We start from the raw sequence: 13,772 nt of genomic DNA on the forward strand, positions 1-13,772 counted from the left end.
TGGTGGAGGCTGGTACAATTGCAACATTTAGAAGGCATTTGGATGGGTATATGAATAGGAAGGGTTTGGAGGGATATGGGCCGGGTACTGGCAGGTGGGACTAGATTGGGTTGGGATATCTGGTCGGCATGGACAAGTTGGACTGAAGGGTCTGTTTCCGTGCTGTACATCTCTATGACTCTAATATAATGTGGCAGTCCTTTGTTGAAACATCAGGCTACAATGGTGCAGGTTTGGTTTTAACAATAAAATAAAAGTTTATTACACATTTAAAGAAAAACAATAAACCAAATCAAACAATGTAAACAGGAGGCACTTCTGTCATGGTAATGTTTCTGGATGAGTAATCTCAAACACTAGGCTATCGTTCCGGGGGCAGAGATTCAATTCCACCAGATGGTGAAATTTAAACTCATTAAAAACCCGGGAATTAAAAGCTAGCCTAACAGCAACATTGCAACTATTATAGAGTCATAGAGATGTACAGCACAGAAACAGACCCTTCCGTCCAACTCATCTACGCTGACCAGATATCCCAATCCAATCTAGCCCCATTTGCCAACACTTGGCCCATATCCCTCTAAACCCTTCCTATTCATATACCCATCCAGATGCCTTTTAAATGCTGTAATCGTACCAGCCTCCACCACCTCCCCTGGTAACTCATTCTAGACATGTACCACCCTCTGCGTGAAAATGTTGCCCCTTAGGTCCCTTTTATATCCTTCCCTTCTCACCCTAAACCTATGATCTCTAGTTCTGAACTCCCCCAACCCAGAGAAAAGAACTAGAGGGCATAGGTTTAGGGCGTGAGTCTTATAGAAATACTTGAAGTGATATGCTTGCATTTAGGAGGAACTGAATAGGTGATTGTGGTATACAAATAATGAGTGTATGCTGGTAACATGCTCCTGCAGTGTCCATTATAACAGAAACATATGAGATGGAGTGTAGTCTATGTCTAATGCCAGCACTGTACAGGTGATATTCCAGCAAGTTCCCAAGATCTACTTCAGCCCTAATTCCAGGCACTCTATTCTCTCACACCTCTTATCAGATACTTCATGTTTCTCATTGCCACGTTCCCTTTCATGAGCCAATTCTTGTCTAGTTAAAATTGTCTCCTCGAGCAATGCTTGCTGGCATGCTCAGTTCCTCCTAAGGGACAACAGCATCAACTTCCAATATTATCATTATCCTTCTTCCTTAAATATTCTATTTCTCACACCCCATGGGATAGACAAGGTCCCTTGCAAGTTGCACCAGCTAATTCTGTGCTCATTTCTTCCTATTGTTTCTGTTGCCTACAGGTTTTCCAACACTGTACTCCATCTGCCATAGTTTGCCTGTTCACTTAGTCTTCCCATGTCCCTTGCAAATACATCTTCTCAAGCTCACATCTTAACTGTTTGTCCTAATTTAGGATACAAACATAAAAATCTAATGGCAGGCCGTTGGCAGAATCAAACATTCTGAAGTCGTCAGCTTAAGTTCCTGCATCACCTGACACAGTGCTAGAAACTCTGGTCAGTACGTTATCTGGAATAGATATGATATGGAGATGCCGGTGTTGGACTGGAGTGGACAAAGTTAAAATTCACACAACACCAGGTTATAGTCCAACAGGTTTAATTGGAAGCACTAGCTTTCGGTTGTCAACCACCTGATGAAGGAGTGTCGCTCCGAAAGCTAGTGCTTCCAATTAAACCTGTTGGACTATAACCTGGTGTTGTGTGAGTTTTAACTTTGTCTGGAATAAACTCCACAAAGATCCGCAACCCATTGAGAAATTCCTCCTCACCCCAATCCCAGATGATTGGCCCCTGGTGGCCCAGATGATTGTGCTCCTGTGTTTGAGAGTGGAGAACTGAGCTCTTAACCTTACTAAAAACGAGGTTCGTAACAAATATAAAGTACCTCCATGAGGATAAAGAGTGCAGCAAAGAAAAGGAGGGTTGCCCATTCAACTCTGTGCAGTATAATCTCAAAGTCATGGATGTCAGCCAGGACCAGAAGCCATATTGCACCCAACATTGCGATCCAACCTATTGAAAATGCACATCTATGGTTAATACAAGAACAATGCTTCAGACAAAATATGTAACATCAATATAACAGAATAACACAAATTCAATCAAAGCGATCTCTCGGAGCTTCATTTGAAATGATTTTCCTTGCAGTTTTGGCTATCAAACTGTGTGTGATAAATATGAAACAGCAGCTCACTTTGTGCATGCAAAAGCGCTGCCAAAAGCTAATGACTGATGCAAATTAAAACAATTAATGATTTCGAATTTCCAGGTGGTGGCTTGGTTTTCAGTCCGACAGAACCAATTGTGTATTCTTGTTATATTTCAGCTGTAGTTCCATATCGCAATTAGAGCTGCAAGTGTTATTTAGCGTTTGTCTTGAAAAGACAAAAAAAAACAAGGAGAAACAAACAGCCTGCCTTTATATAACACTTTAGCAGGTCCTCAGAAACGCCCAATAGATTTCACAATCAAACGATTATTTTTGAACCAGACTCACTGCTAAAGAGCCAGATGTTGCAGTCAATTTGAACACAGTAAAGCCAAAAAAAGAGAAAGTTGCTTGAACAGGATTTTTTTTTTTAATGGTGTTGGACAAGGAATGAGTGGACAACATTACTAAAAACGAGGTTCGTAACAAATATAAAGTGCCTCCATGAGGATAAAGAGTGCAGCAAAGAAAAGTAGGGCTGCCTATTCAACTCTGTGCAGTATAATCTCAAAGTCATGGATGTCAGCCAGGACCAGAAGCCATATTGGAGTTTGGGTTACCAGCACAGAGGCAAGCGGTTCTGTAAGTTACCAGCCCCTCAATAACTGGGGTTGAGTGGCCTTAGACAGTAAACTTTCCCCACGGCATCTCTGAGGGAGCTATTTCAAGCTTGAGTGCATCTTTCATCATGGAGCTTGGAATGTGCCAGTCTGGACCAGTCAGTCGAGGACAACTCTTTGCACATCTCATTTCAGAGCTCCTTTCACTGAGTTGATGTTTCTCGGGGCCCAGTTCACACAAAATGGAGCTGTTGTTGAACTGGGAGTCAATGTAGATCAGTGAGCTGAATGAGATTTCGGATTGTACAGTAGTTGTTTTTCAATTGAATTTAAATCGATAACATTGAAAAATCAAATCTGACATATAACACGTAAAGGTTCTGCATGTTGGCCGGAATGCTTTTTTATAAGAAAACAAACAATCTTAGTTTCTCCATGTCACCAAAGAATTTCACATTTTCTACCAGTACATTTACGCTGTTTTCTCTTTCAGGCCTTGACATACATTCCTGATGAAGTCCTTATGCCCGAAACGTCGACTCTCCTGCTCCTCGGATGCTGTGCTTGTCCAGCACCACACTTTTCAACAATAAAACCTAAAGTGTTGTTCTGTCAGTTGGCTGGAGTGCCCCCCAGAGTGAAATCAAAGCAACTTTTATAACTTCCTTCCTTCCGTATGCTGGACGGCGATGCTAACAGCACGGGTTCAACTCCCGCACTGGCTGACGTAACCGTGATGAACTCTCCTTCTCAAACTCTCCCCTTGCTTGAGGTGTGGTGACCCTCAGGTTCAACCACCACCATGAGAGCGCAGCTCCGTGGTCTGGTCGAACTATGGTGATTTTACCTTTTACTTTCTGCTTCTGTTGATGAGGCTAAGGTTCCCATCAGCCTTTTAACAGCTTTCTCCACTGTTCAGCTATCTTCAGTCACCTGATTACCTGGACCCCCAGGTACATGTGTCTCAGGAAATGGGAGGATTTATTTTTCTTCCTTTTATTCATTCACAGGATGAGGGCACTCCTGTCTGGGCTGGCATTTATTGCCCATCCCTAATTGCCCAGAGTCAACTACATTGCTGTGGGTCTGGGGTCACATGTAGGCCAGACGAGGTAAGGATGGTAGATTTCCTTCTCTAAAGGACAGTAGTGAACCAGATGGGTTTTACAGACATTCAACTGTGGATTTTCATGGTCATCAATTCCAGATTTCCATTGAATTCAAACTCCCCCATCTGCCTCAGTGGGATTCAAACCTGGGTCCTCAGAACACTATCCAGACTCTGGATTAATCGTCTAGCGCTCAAGAGTTTTTAGCACTCCCTTCCTTCAATGACAGCAGAAACAACATTTTTGGCTACCTTTAACGCAGAGATAGTTAAATTTTGGAGAAATAAGGAGATGAAAGGTATACGGGTAAGAAGCGATTTGAAATAATCATGGATTTATTGAATGGCAGAGCTGGATCAAGGACTGAGTAAGCTACTCTTGATCCTAGTTCTTATGTCCTTATTATGTTGTTTCTTTACAGAATGTGGGTTCTCTAAGAGATTATTTTACCCTTTATTTGTATTTGTTTTCTACCTAATTAGTTTCTGCCAAGATATTGTGCTAATGGGATGAGCAGACAATCTGCTCCAAGGCCTGTGTAATATAAATCCATCTGTCGGAGATAGAACAAACAGACGGAAAAGGAAGTCATAAAATGTGCAAAGAAAATTAGAATTGGACGAAGAGTGATGACTAAAAGTAAAAGGTGAATTTTTGTTTTGAAAGTAGGGCTTTAAAGAATGTAATTTTTTTTGACATTTTACAGTTATGCTTTTGCTTCTAGGTATGATAAAATCAGACATTATGACAATGAACAAGCAACAATTTGGCAGATAGTTGTTAGGTAGTAATTTTAGTGAGTTAGTCGAATGGCATAAAACACTGAAACTGGAAACTTATGCAATTAACAATGGAACAATGAGAAAGGGCAGAGGTTCCAAAGTTTGCAGGAAAGCCAATTTCTTCAGCAGTATGGCACAGTACTGACATTCCGAATGGGCATTGCTGAGGTACACTGGCTGGCACAGCGAGCCCACTTCAGCCTTACTTTCTCGGTCCCTTTCCCCGTGTTCATTATCCACCCCCACATGCCTAGCTAGGTATGGGATGGTCCCAGCACAGCTAACCCATTTACAATGACTCACACTTCCTATTAGACCCACTCAGCGTTCAGCGTTCTCCCAGATTATCCTCAGCAATACCTCTGTCTGCTTCTCCTCTTCCTTCTCTCACTAGGCACTGTCTGCAGCTAGAGAGTGCGTGGTGCTGGAAAAACACAGCAGGACATGCAGCATTGGAGGAGCAGGAGAATCGACATTTCGGGCAGGACCCTTCATCAGGAACCACCCTCAAACCCAAACCTTTCCGCCATCAGCACAAATACCACCAGGTCCTAGCTGCTTTCAATTCTGATGAAAGGCATAAAATATAAGTCTGCTTCTCTCTCCACAAATGCTGCCAACCCTGCTAAGTTTCTCCAGCACTTTTGGTTTCTCACTTTGTCCCAAGGGCTTGGTCAACAGAGTAGACAGGAAAAGCCCTGATGAAGGGCTTTTGCCCGAAATGTCGATTTTCCTGCTTCTCGGATGCGACCAGTGGGGACAGTCGCTGATCTTTGCAAAATGTTCAGCCCCATTTCCAGCACCACTCTAATCTAGACTCTGATCTCCAGCATCTGCAGTCCTCAACAGAGTAGGCAGCACATGAAACGGCAAGATAATATTGCATGACCACCTACAGCACTTACAGTGAGGCTTGGGGACACACTTAAACCTGGGAGCACTGAAGGCTGAAATGAGATACAAAGTGTTGTTAACGATAATCAGTTGTGAGGAAACTACCTGACCACATTTTAGCAGCATGCTTTGCCAGACCAAAGGAGAAAACTCGTGGTGAAATGCTGCAAGCTGCCTGTTCCCAGCTAAGAGGAGAAAGTGAGGTCTGCAGATGCTGGAGATCAAAGTTGAAACTTTATTGCTGGAACAGCACAGCAGGTCAGGCAGCATCCAGGGAACAGGAGATTCGACGTTTCGGGCACAGGCCCTTCTTCAGGAATGTTCCCAGCTAAGAGCAATCAAGATTCTCCAAGTAGAAACGTTTGCATGATGACCCTCCAGCTCAGCGAGCTAACCATCAACCACATCCACAACCTGAGCTACAAATCTTTGCAAGAACCTCGTGGAATACTTGTCTGTGAGGCCCACTGTTACAACAGGGTTCTGAAGAAAAAAGATGGAAACTGTGTTCAATCATACTCAGAATCACCGTCATACAGCATGGAAACAGACCCTCAGTCCAACTCATTCATGCCACCTAAGTTTCCCAAACTAAACTAGCCCCATTTGCCTGTGTTTGGCCCATATCTCTTTAAACCTTTCCCATTCATGTACCTGTTCAAATGTCTTTTAAATGTTGTAACTGTATTTGCATCTACCACTTCCTCTGGCAGTTCATCCCACACACAATCCACTATCTTTCTCCTCTCACCTTAAAATTATGTCCCTACTTTTGATCTCTCCAATCCTAGGGAAAAGATCGAGGGAACCCCCTACGCTCCAGTGAAAAAAAGCTTATCCAGTCTCTCCTTATGACTCAGACCCTTGAGTCCCAGTAACATCTTGTATATCTTGTTTTAAGATAGAGAGATGGTTGTGATTGGTCAAGGTGAGTCATCTCAGCTCCAAGACATCTCTGCAGGAGTTGCTCAGGGTGGTATCCTCGATCCAATCAAATTCAGCTGTTTCATCAACGGCCTTCCCTCCACTGTAAGGTTAGAAGTGGGGACAGTCGCTGATCTTTGCACAATGTTCAGCCCCATTTGCGACTCCTCAGATATTGAATAATGCTACAAGATCTGAACAATATCCAGGCTTAGGCTGACAAGTCGCAAGTAACACTCGTGCCACACAAATGCCAGGCAATGACCACTCCAATAAGAGATGATTTAACCACATTCAATGGTGTTGCTGTCACTGATTCCCCCACTATCAACATCCTGGGGGTTATCATTGACCAGAAACTCAATTGGACTCTCCAAATAAATACACTGGGTATAAGAGCTGGTCAGAGGATGGGAACACTGTGGCAAGTAACTCACCTGCTCACTCCCCAAAGCCTGTCCACCATCTACAAGACAGAAGTGTGATGGAATACTCCCCACACACCTGAATGGGTGCAGCTCCGACAACAAAGAAGAAGCTTGGCACCAATCAGGATAAGGCAGCCCACTTGATTGGCACCACATCCACAAGCATCCACTTCCTCCACCATCGATGCTCATTAGCAGCAGTGTGTACCACCTACAAGATGCACTACAGAAGTTCACCAAAGATCCTCAGACAGCACCTTCTAAACCCATGACCACTTCCAACTAGAAGGTCAAGGGCAGCAAATACATGGGAACACCACCAACTTAAAGTTCTCCTCGAAGCCACACATCACCCAGAGACTTGGAAAAATAGTTTCTCATTCCTTCAGTACTGCTGAATCAAAACCGTCCCTAAGCACATTGTGGGTCAACCCATAGTAAGTGGACTGCAGTGGTTCAAGAAGGCAGCTCACCACCACCTTCTCAGGGGCAAATGGGGAGAGGCAATAAATGCTGGCCAGCCAGCTACACCCACTCCACATGAGTGAATTTAAAAAAACACTTGCATAGCCCTCCTGATTAATATTTCCATGGACGGTTAAGCTCTTTACAGGTCATTTTGTAATGCTCGTGTTTCCTCTCCTTTACCTTTGTTCTATTCCTTTTAAATTCTGCTCATCTGCAATTTTCTTTTCAATTTCTGAAGGGTTATATGCCTGAACTATTCACTTCCATTCAGATAAACAAAAGAACTAGGAGCAGGAATAGGCAATTTGGCCCCTTGAGCCTGCTCTGCCATTCTATTTGACCATGGCTGATCTCATCTCAGCCTCAACTCCAGTTTCCCCATGAGCCTTCAACCATTACCAATTAAAGATTCATCTATTTCCTCCTCAAATGTATTCAGTGTCCCGGCATTCACCATTCTCCACGGGACTGAGTTCCACAGATTTATTGACATTTGAGAGAAATACTTCTTCTTCATCTCAGTTTTAAATCTGCCTCTTAGCCTCGTATATTTGTCAGAGTATTGAGTACAGGAGTTTGGAGATCATGTTGCAACTGTACAGGACATTGGTTAGGCCCCTGTTGGAATATTGCATGCAATTCTGGTCTCCTTCTGATCGGAAAGATGTTGTGAAACTTGAAAGGGTTCAGAAAAGATTTACAAGGATGCTGCCACAGTTGGAGGATTTGAGCTATAGGGAGAGGCTGAACAGGCTAGGGCTGTTTTCCATGGAGCATCAGAGGCCGATGGGTGACCTTACAGAAGTTTACAAAATTATGAGGGGCATGGATAGGGTCGGGGAGTCCAGAACTAGAGGGCATAGGTTTAGGGTGAGAGGGGAAAGATATAAAAGAGACCTAAGGGGCAACTTTTTCACACAGAGGGTGGTACGTGTATGGTATGAGCTGCCAGAGGAAGTGGTGGTGGCTGGTACAATTGCAACATTTAAGAGGCATCTGGATGGGTATATGAATAGGAAGGATTTGGAGAGATATAGGCCGGGTGCTGGCAGGTGGGACTAGATTGGGTTGGGATATCTGGTCGGCATGGACAGGTTGGACCGAAGAGTCTGTTTCCATGCTGTACATCTCTATGACTCTAAGTGGAAATATCTGCCTTATTAATCTCTTTTAGCATCTGATATTCCTCAAATACGTTTCCTCCCATCCTTCGAAACGTTAGCATGTATTGGGCTAAACTGCTCATCTTTCCTCATAAAATAAGCCTTTCATCTCTGGAATTAATCTAGTTCTCCTCTGAGCTGCCTCCAATGCAGTTACATCCTTCCTCAAGAGAGAAGGCCAAACTGCATACAGTTATCCGGTATCAAACTAAAGTACTGCAGATACCGAAAAATGGAAATAAAAACAGAAAGTGGCGGAGAAACTCTACAGCATTTGTGGAAAGTGAAACAGATTTAACGTGGAGTTCAAAATGACTCACTGAACTTTTTCACTTCCATTCAAACGTTGACAGAGCAGCACTTGGTGTCTTTTTCTTGTCACCTCCAGTTCATTTTATTTGTCTCTGCCTAATTTGTAATTAGTGAACAATCCCAATTGAATTATCATTTAGTTATAATTAATGAATAAGGAGCTACAACTCTACATTCCCATCTGGGTTTCAATTGTGTAACTTCACCAATGATAAATGTAACACGTGTACCAAAAGCAAACACATACAATTGTGGCATTGCAGCTACAGATTTGTCCTGGATGATTTCTGGCATGGAGGTGTGTCAATGGGGACAAGCATTAAAATTAACACTTTTTCATATTAGACACCAATGCATAACTACTGGGTTCAAAACACACTGAGCAAACATTCAATGGGCATTTTTGGCAGGACATAAATTTAACACAATGTTCTTGAGGTGATGCCAGTAGTTTTGCAAACATGGAATGAAAGTTCCACCATGCTGAGCTCTTAAAGAAATCCAGAAGGTGGCACTTAAATCTGGTTACATACAATAAAACCTTTAAATTTAATGGAGCAACAAGTATACTCTTGAGGATACCTTTATAGGTTGGGATGGGTTTCACGAAATGCTGCATGGAATACAGAACATGATGAAAGAGGAAATCCTTCAGAAACTTGTTAGATTGTCACCCCAAATTTGATGTTAATGGAATTACAACTTAGCATCCTGGGAAATAGGTACTGGTCCCATCATATTCTTTTCCAAAAGAAAACCTCCAAAAATAAAGAAGAAGACCTGTCCTTTCATAAATGAACCAGTGGGTAGCGACTTTGGGGCAGACTGGCTGACTCTGATGCCATGTTGTCCCACAGTGATCCTGGTTACAGGCTGCTGACCACAAAGCAGTGCATTGATTTGCCCTTGTCTGTCATGTCTGAGACAATTGCCTTGAACATTGCTGGGCAGCTCCAGACTGAGTGGATGGACAAAAGGCCTTTTAAAGATGGAGCCAGGGGGTCCTTGGATCTTCTGACAGCGGTGAGTACATCTGTCTACAGAGGGTGCATCAGACAAGGCGGGGTGGTGTGCCGTGGTGGCTGGTTAACAAAGCAAGTTTGGAACGATAGTGCAAAACAACCTGCTAGGCCTCAGAGACAGAAACCCTCCATGGAACTCGACAAAAAATAACTCTAAAGCTGATTTCCTGTAAAATTCGATCCATGATCTTTTATTTTCACCTTAAAGGGCAGATGCTGCCTCCGAGTTGCATTTCATCTTAGAAACAGTGCCCCCTGAGCCTTTAGCATTCTGCTCACCATGATCCAGCAAACTGCCGACTCAAAGGGGAGAGACCTGGATTAACTATTTACAGAGGAATCTCGATTATCCGAAGGACACGGGGCAGGGAGTATTTCATGCGGTTAATCGAATGCCGGATAATTGAATGCGGCAATTCATAGTTTAGCCAAGCGTCGGGATTTTGCGGTCTTGCCGGATAATCTGAAATTCAGACAATCGATTGCCGGATAATCGAGGTTTTTTTTTAGAAAGATACAAATTGATCAGCGGAGAGATACAGGGGCCAAATAACAACTTCAGGCAGCAGAGAAAGTGGTTGAGGCTAAAACGTTGAATGTTTTTGAGAAGGAGCTAGATATAGTTCTTAGGGCCAAAGAGACCAAAGGGTATGGGAAGACAGCAGAAACAGGGTACTGAGTTGGACAATCCACAATGATTATATTGAATGGTGCAGCAGATTGGAAGGGCTGAATGGCCTATTCCTCCTTCCATTTTCTCTGTCTCTGAGAACCAAGAAGCAGTCATTAGAGACATAAAATCTGATCCCATGTGCTTCTATCCTAAACTACTCCTAATTTGTCTATGCTCAGAGAAATGGACGAGAAATGGCTCCTTCGCCAAAACAGAATTGAATGAAATATGCAACACAGTTTCAGCAAGTCTCTAGTATCCCCAAATCCCAATTGTATAATTTAGATCAGCGTCCTCCCTGGGTGACAACAGTACTTCCATCACAGCAGTAAAGAAATCATTATGTTCAACTAAATCTTTGATCAGCTTTATCCCATAACATCAAGATGCTAATACTGCTTCTTATTTAAACCAAGGTTTTCATGATATAAGTGATTGCATCTAATCTAATTTCATATCCTCTTGAGCAGTAGAATTGTAGAGGTTGGGTTAGTTCCAGTTTTGAAGACAATGCCACTGATTTGATTATCTCCTACCTTTGCAACTTCAAACAATGGAGTAAAGTTCCTAATAAATCTATCCAATCATTGCGACAGTAATTGGCTTTCACAGAACAGTAACACGTCTGAAATGCTCACTGAGAACAAGTGGTTCTGAATTTCAATTCAGCTCTTCACACTCCTTTTGCAAAAGGATTTCGCTGCTCTGACAGGTTTTCCCTCTGCATGTAAGTTTTGGTTGACTTCAAGCAATTTAAAAAAACGAGCATGTTTCAAAACTACTGAGTACTTTTGTATTTTCAATTCCTTTGTGAATTAAGTCTTAAAAGTATCAGTCTAAATGGTTGCAACAGAGCAGGCAGCTGCATAAAAGATCCAGGTTGGAATTATTCAGTGCGATTCTTTTTATAATGCAGTTCATATTCCTTTGAAGTTGAGAAGATAGGTGAACAGCCACAGTAAAAGGCTGAAGCAAGTGTAAAAAAGACAAAACAAAGCTGAATCAATCAGCTGCAAATGTACAATTCACTTGCGTTTTAATTTTTCTACTCAACCTGTTAACCTACTGCAGTTAGGAGAGATTGCTTAAGTCTCTCCCTCCCTATAGAGCTGACCATGGCATTGTGATACAGGAGGTCATTCAAGAGAGGGGGAGAAAACCACAAGTGATAGTTGTAGGGGATTCTATAATTAGGGGAATAGATAGCACCCTTTTTAAGCAGGAGTGAGAGTCCCACAGGGTATGTTGCCTGCCCAGTGCCAGGGTGAGAGGTACCTCTGACTGACTTGAAAGGATATTGGAGAGGGAGGGGGCGGACCCAGTTGTTGTGGTCCACATTGAGACAAACAGGACAGGCGAGATAAGAGAGAACCTGTTTATATTAGATTCCCGAGGAGAAAGTGAGGGCTGCAGATGCTGGAGATCAGAGCTGAAAATGTGTTGCTGGAAAAGCGCAGCAGGTCAGGCAGCATCCAAGGAACAGGAGAATCGGCATTTCGGGCATAAGCCCTTCTTCAGGAAGCCCTAAGGCTTATGCCCGAAACGTCGATTCTCCTGTTCCTTGGATGCTGCCTGACCTGCTGCACTTTTCCAACAACACATTTTCAGCTATATTAGATTCCCTACAGGCCCAACAAGTCCACACCAACCCTCCGAAGAGTAACCCACCCATACCCATTCCTCTACCCTATATTTATCCCTGCCTAATGCACCTAACACTATGGGTAATTTAGCATGGCCAGTTCACCTGGCCTGCACATCTTTGGACTGTAGGGGGAAATCAAAGTACCTGGAGGAAATTCACACAGACACGGGGAGAATGTGCAAACTCCACACAGACAGTCACCTGAGGTGGGAATTGAACCCGGGTCCCTGGCGCTGTGAGGCAGCAGTGCTAACCACTGAGCCACCGTGCCACCTATTTAGGGGATTATCAGGAACTGAGAATTAAATTAAAGATTATCATTTCCAATTAATTTCTGACCCCTGGGCAAATTGATAAGGGAAGTAAACGCGTGATTAAAAGAGTAGTCTAGGAAAAAGGGACACTGACATCACTATTGAAACAGGAGGGATTAGTAACATTGGGATGGTCTCCACCTGAAGTGAGCTGGGACCTGTGTTCTAACAAAAAGAGGAAATAGGGTGGTCAACAGGACTTTAAATGAGAAAATATGGGGGTAAGGGAAGAGTAAAACTCCACAAAGTATAATGGCCAATGCGCAACAAAGCAGCAGGTTAACATCTGTAGGGGTGGATTCAACTGTACGGAAAAATATGAAGAAATGAAAAGAAAGGAGAACTCAGGAGCCGTTATTAAAGTCTCAAGAACACAAAATAGGACAGAATGTTTGGAAACTGTAAGGAGTCAAATTTCAAGCACACTGGATAAAGGAAGGAGATTGAGAAGGGGGATGGTAAATACAGAACTGAAGATGTTATATCTGAATGCACACAGTATACAAAACAAGGGAAATGAGCTTGTGACACAGATTGAAATTGGCAGGTCTGATGTGGTGGGCATAACAGAGACATGGCTGCAAGGGGAGCAGAACTGGGAGCTACATATCCAAGGTTATACATCATATCAAAAAGACAGGGAGGTGGGCACAGGGGGTGTGGTTGTCTCATTCGTAAGAAAAGAAATTAAATCAATAGTAAGAAATAAAGTAGAGTCCGCTGATGTTGAATCTGTGTGGGTAAAGTTGAAGAACCGCAAAGGCAAAATAAACAGTAATGGGAGTTACGTACAGGCCTCCAAACAGTCGTCAGGATGTGGGGCACAAGATACACCAGGAGACAGAAAACACGTGTAGGAAAGGCAAGGTTACACTGATCATGGGGGAATTTCAACATGCAGGTGGACTGGGAAAATCAGGTTGGTAGTAGATTGCAAGAAAAGGGATTTGTGAAATGTCTATGAGATGGCTTGTTGGAGCAGCTTCTAGGGAACTAGGGAACAGGCAATACTGGATTTAGTGTTGTGCAATAAGGCAGACTTGATAAGGGAGCTTAAGGTGAAGGAACCCTGAGGAGACAATGACCATGGAAAAAGTGAGGACTGCAGATGCTGGAGATCAGAGCTGAAAAATGTGTTGCTGGAAAAGTGCAGCAGGTCAGGCAGCATCCAAAGAGCAGAAGAATCGACGTTTCCGGCACAAGCCCTTCTTCAGGAAGACAGTGACCATAACATGAT

The 13,772-nt window shown here is 43.1% G+C and overlaps 1 protein-coding gene across 3 annotated transcripts in view; it reads right to left on the reverse strand.

Moving 5' to 3' along the window:
* oca2 (oculocutaneous albinism II) overlaps positions 1 to 13,772 on the reverse strand; it is a 526,553-nt gene that overhangs the window by 102,980 nt on the left and 409,801 nt on the right. For all 3 annotated transcript variants that reach the window (XM_043692287.1, XM_043692289.1, XM_043692288.1), the window contains exon 19: positions 1,918 to 2,045. In XM_043692287.1, the coding sequence (XP_043548222.1) occupies positions 1,918 to 2,045 (128 nt within the window). The remainder of the gene's footprint in view (positions 1 to 1,917; positions 2,046 to 13,772) is intronic.

Source organism: Chiloscyllium plagiosum, chromosome 6, assembly GCF_004010195.1.
Source record: "Chiloscyllium plagiosum isolate BGI_BamShark_2017 chromosome 6, ASM401019v2, whole genome shotgun sequence".
Classification (NCBI taxonomy): Eukaryota; Metazoa; Chordata; class Chondrichthyes; order Orectolobiformes; family Hemiscylliidae; genus Chiloscyllium; species Chiloscyllium plagiosum.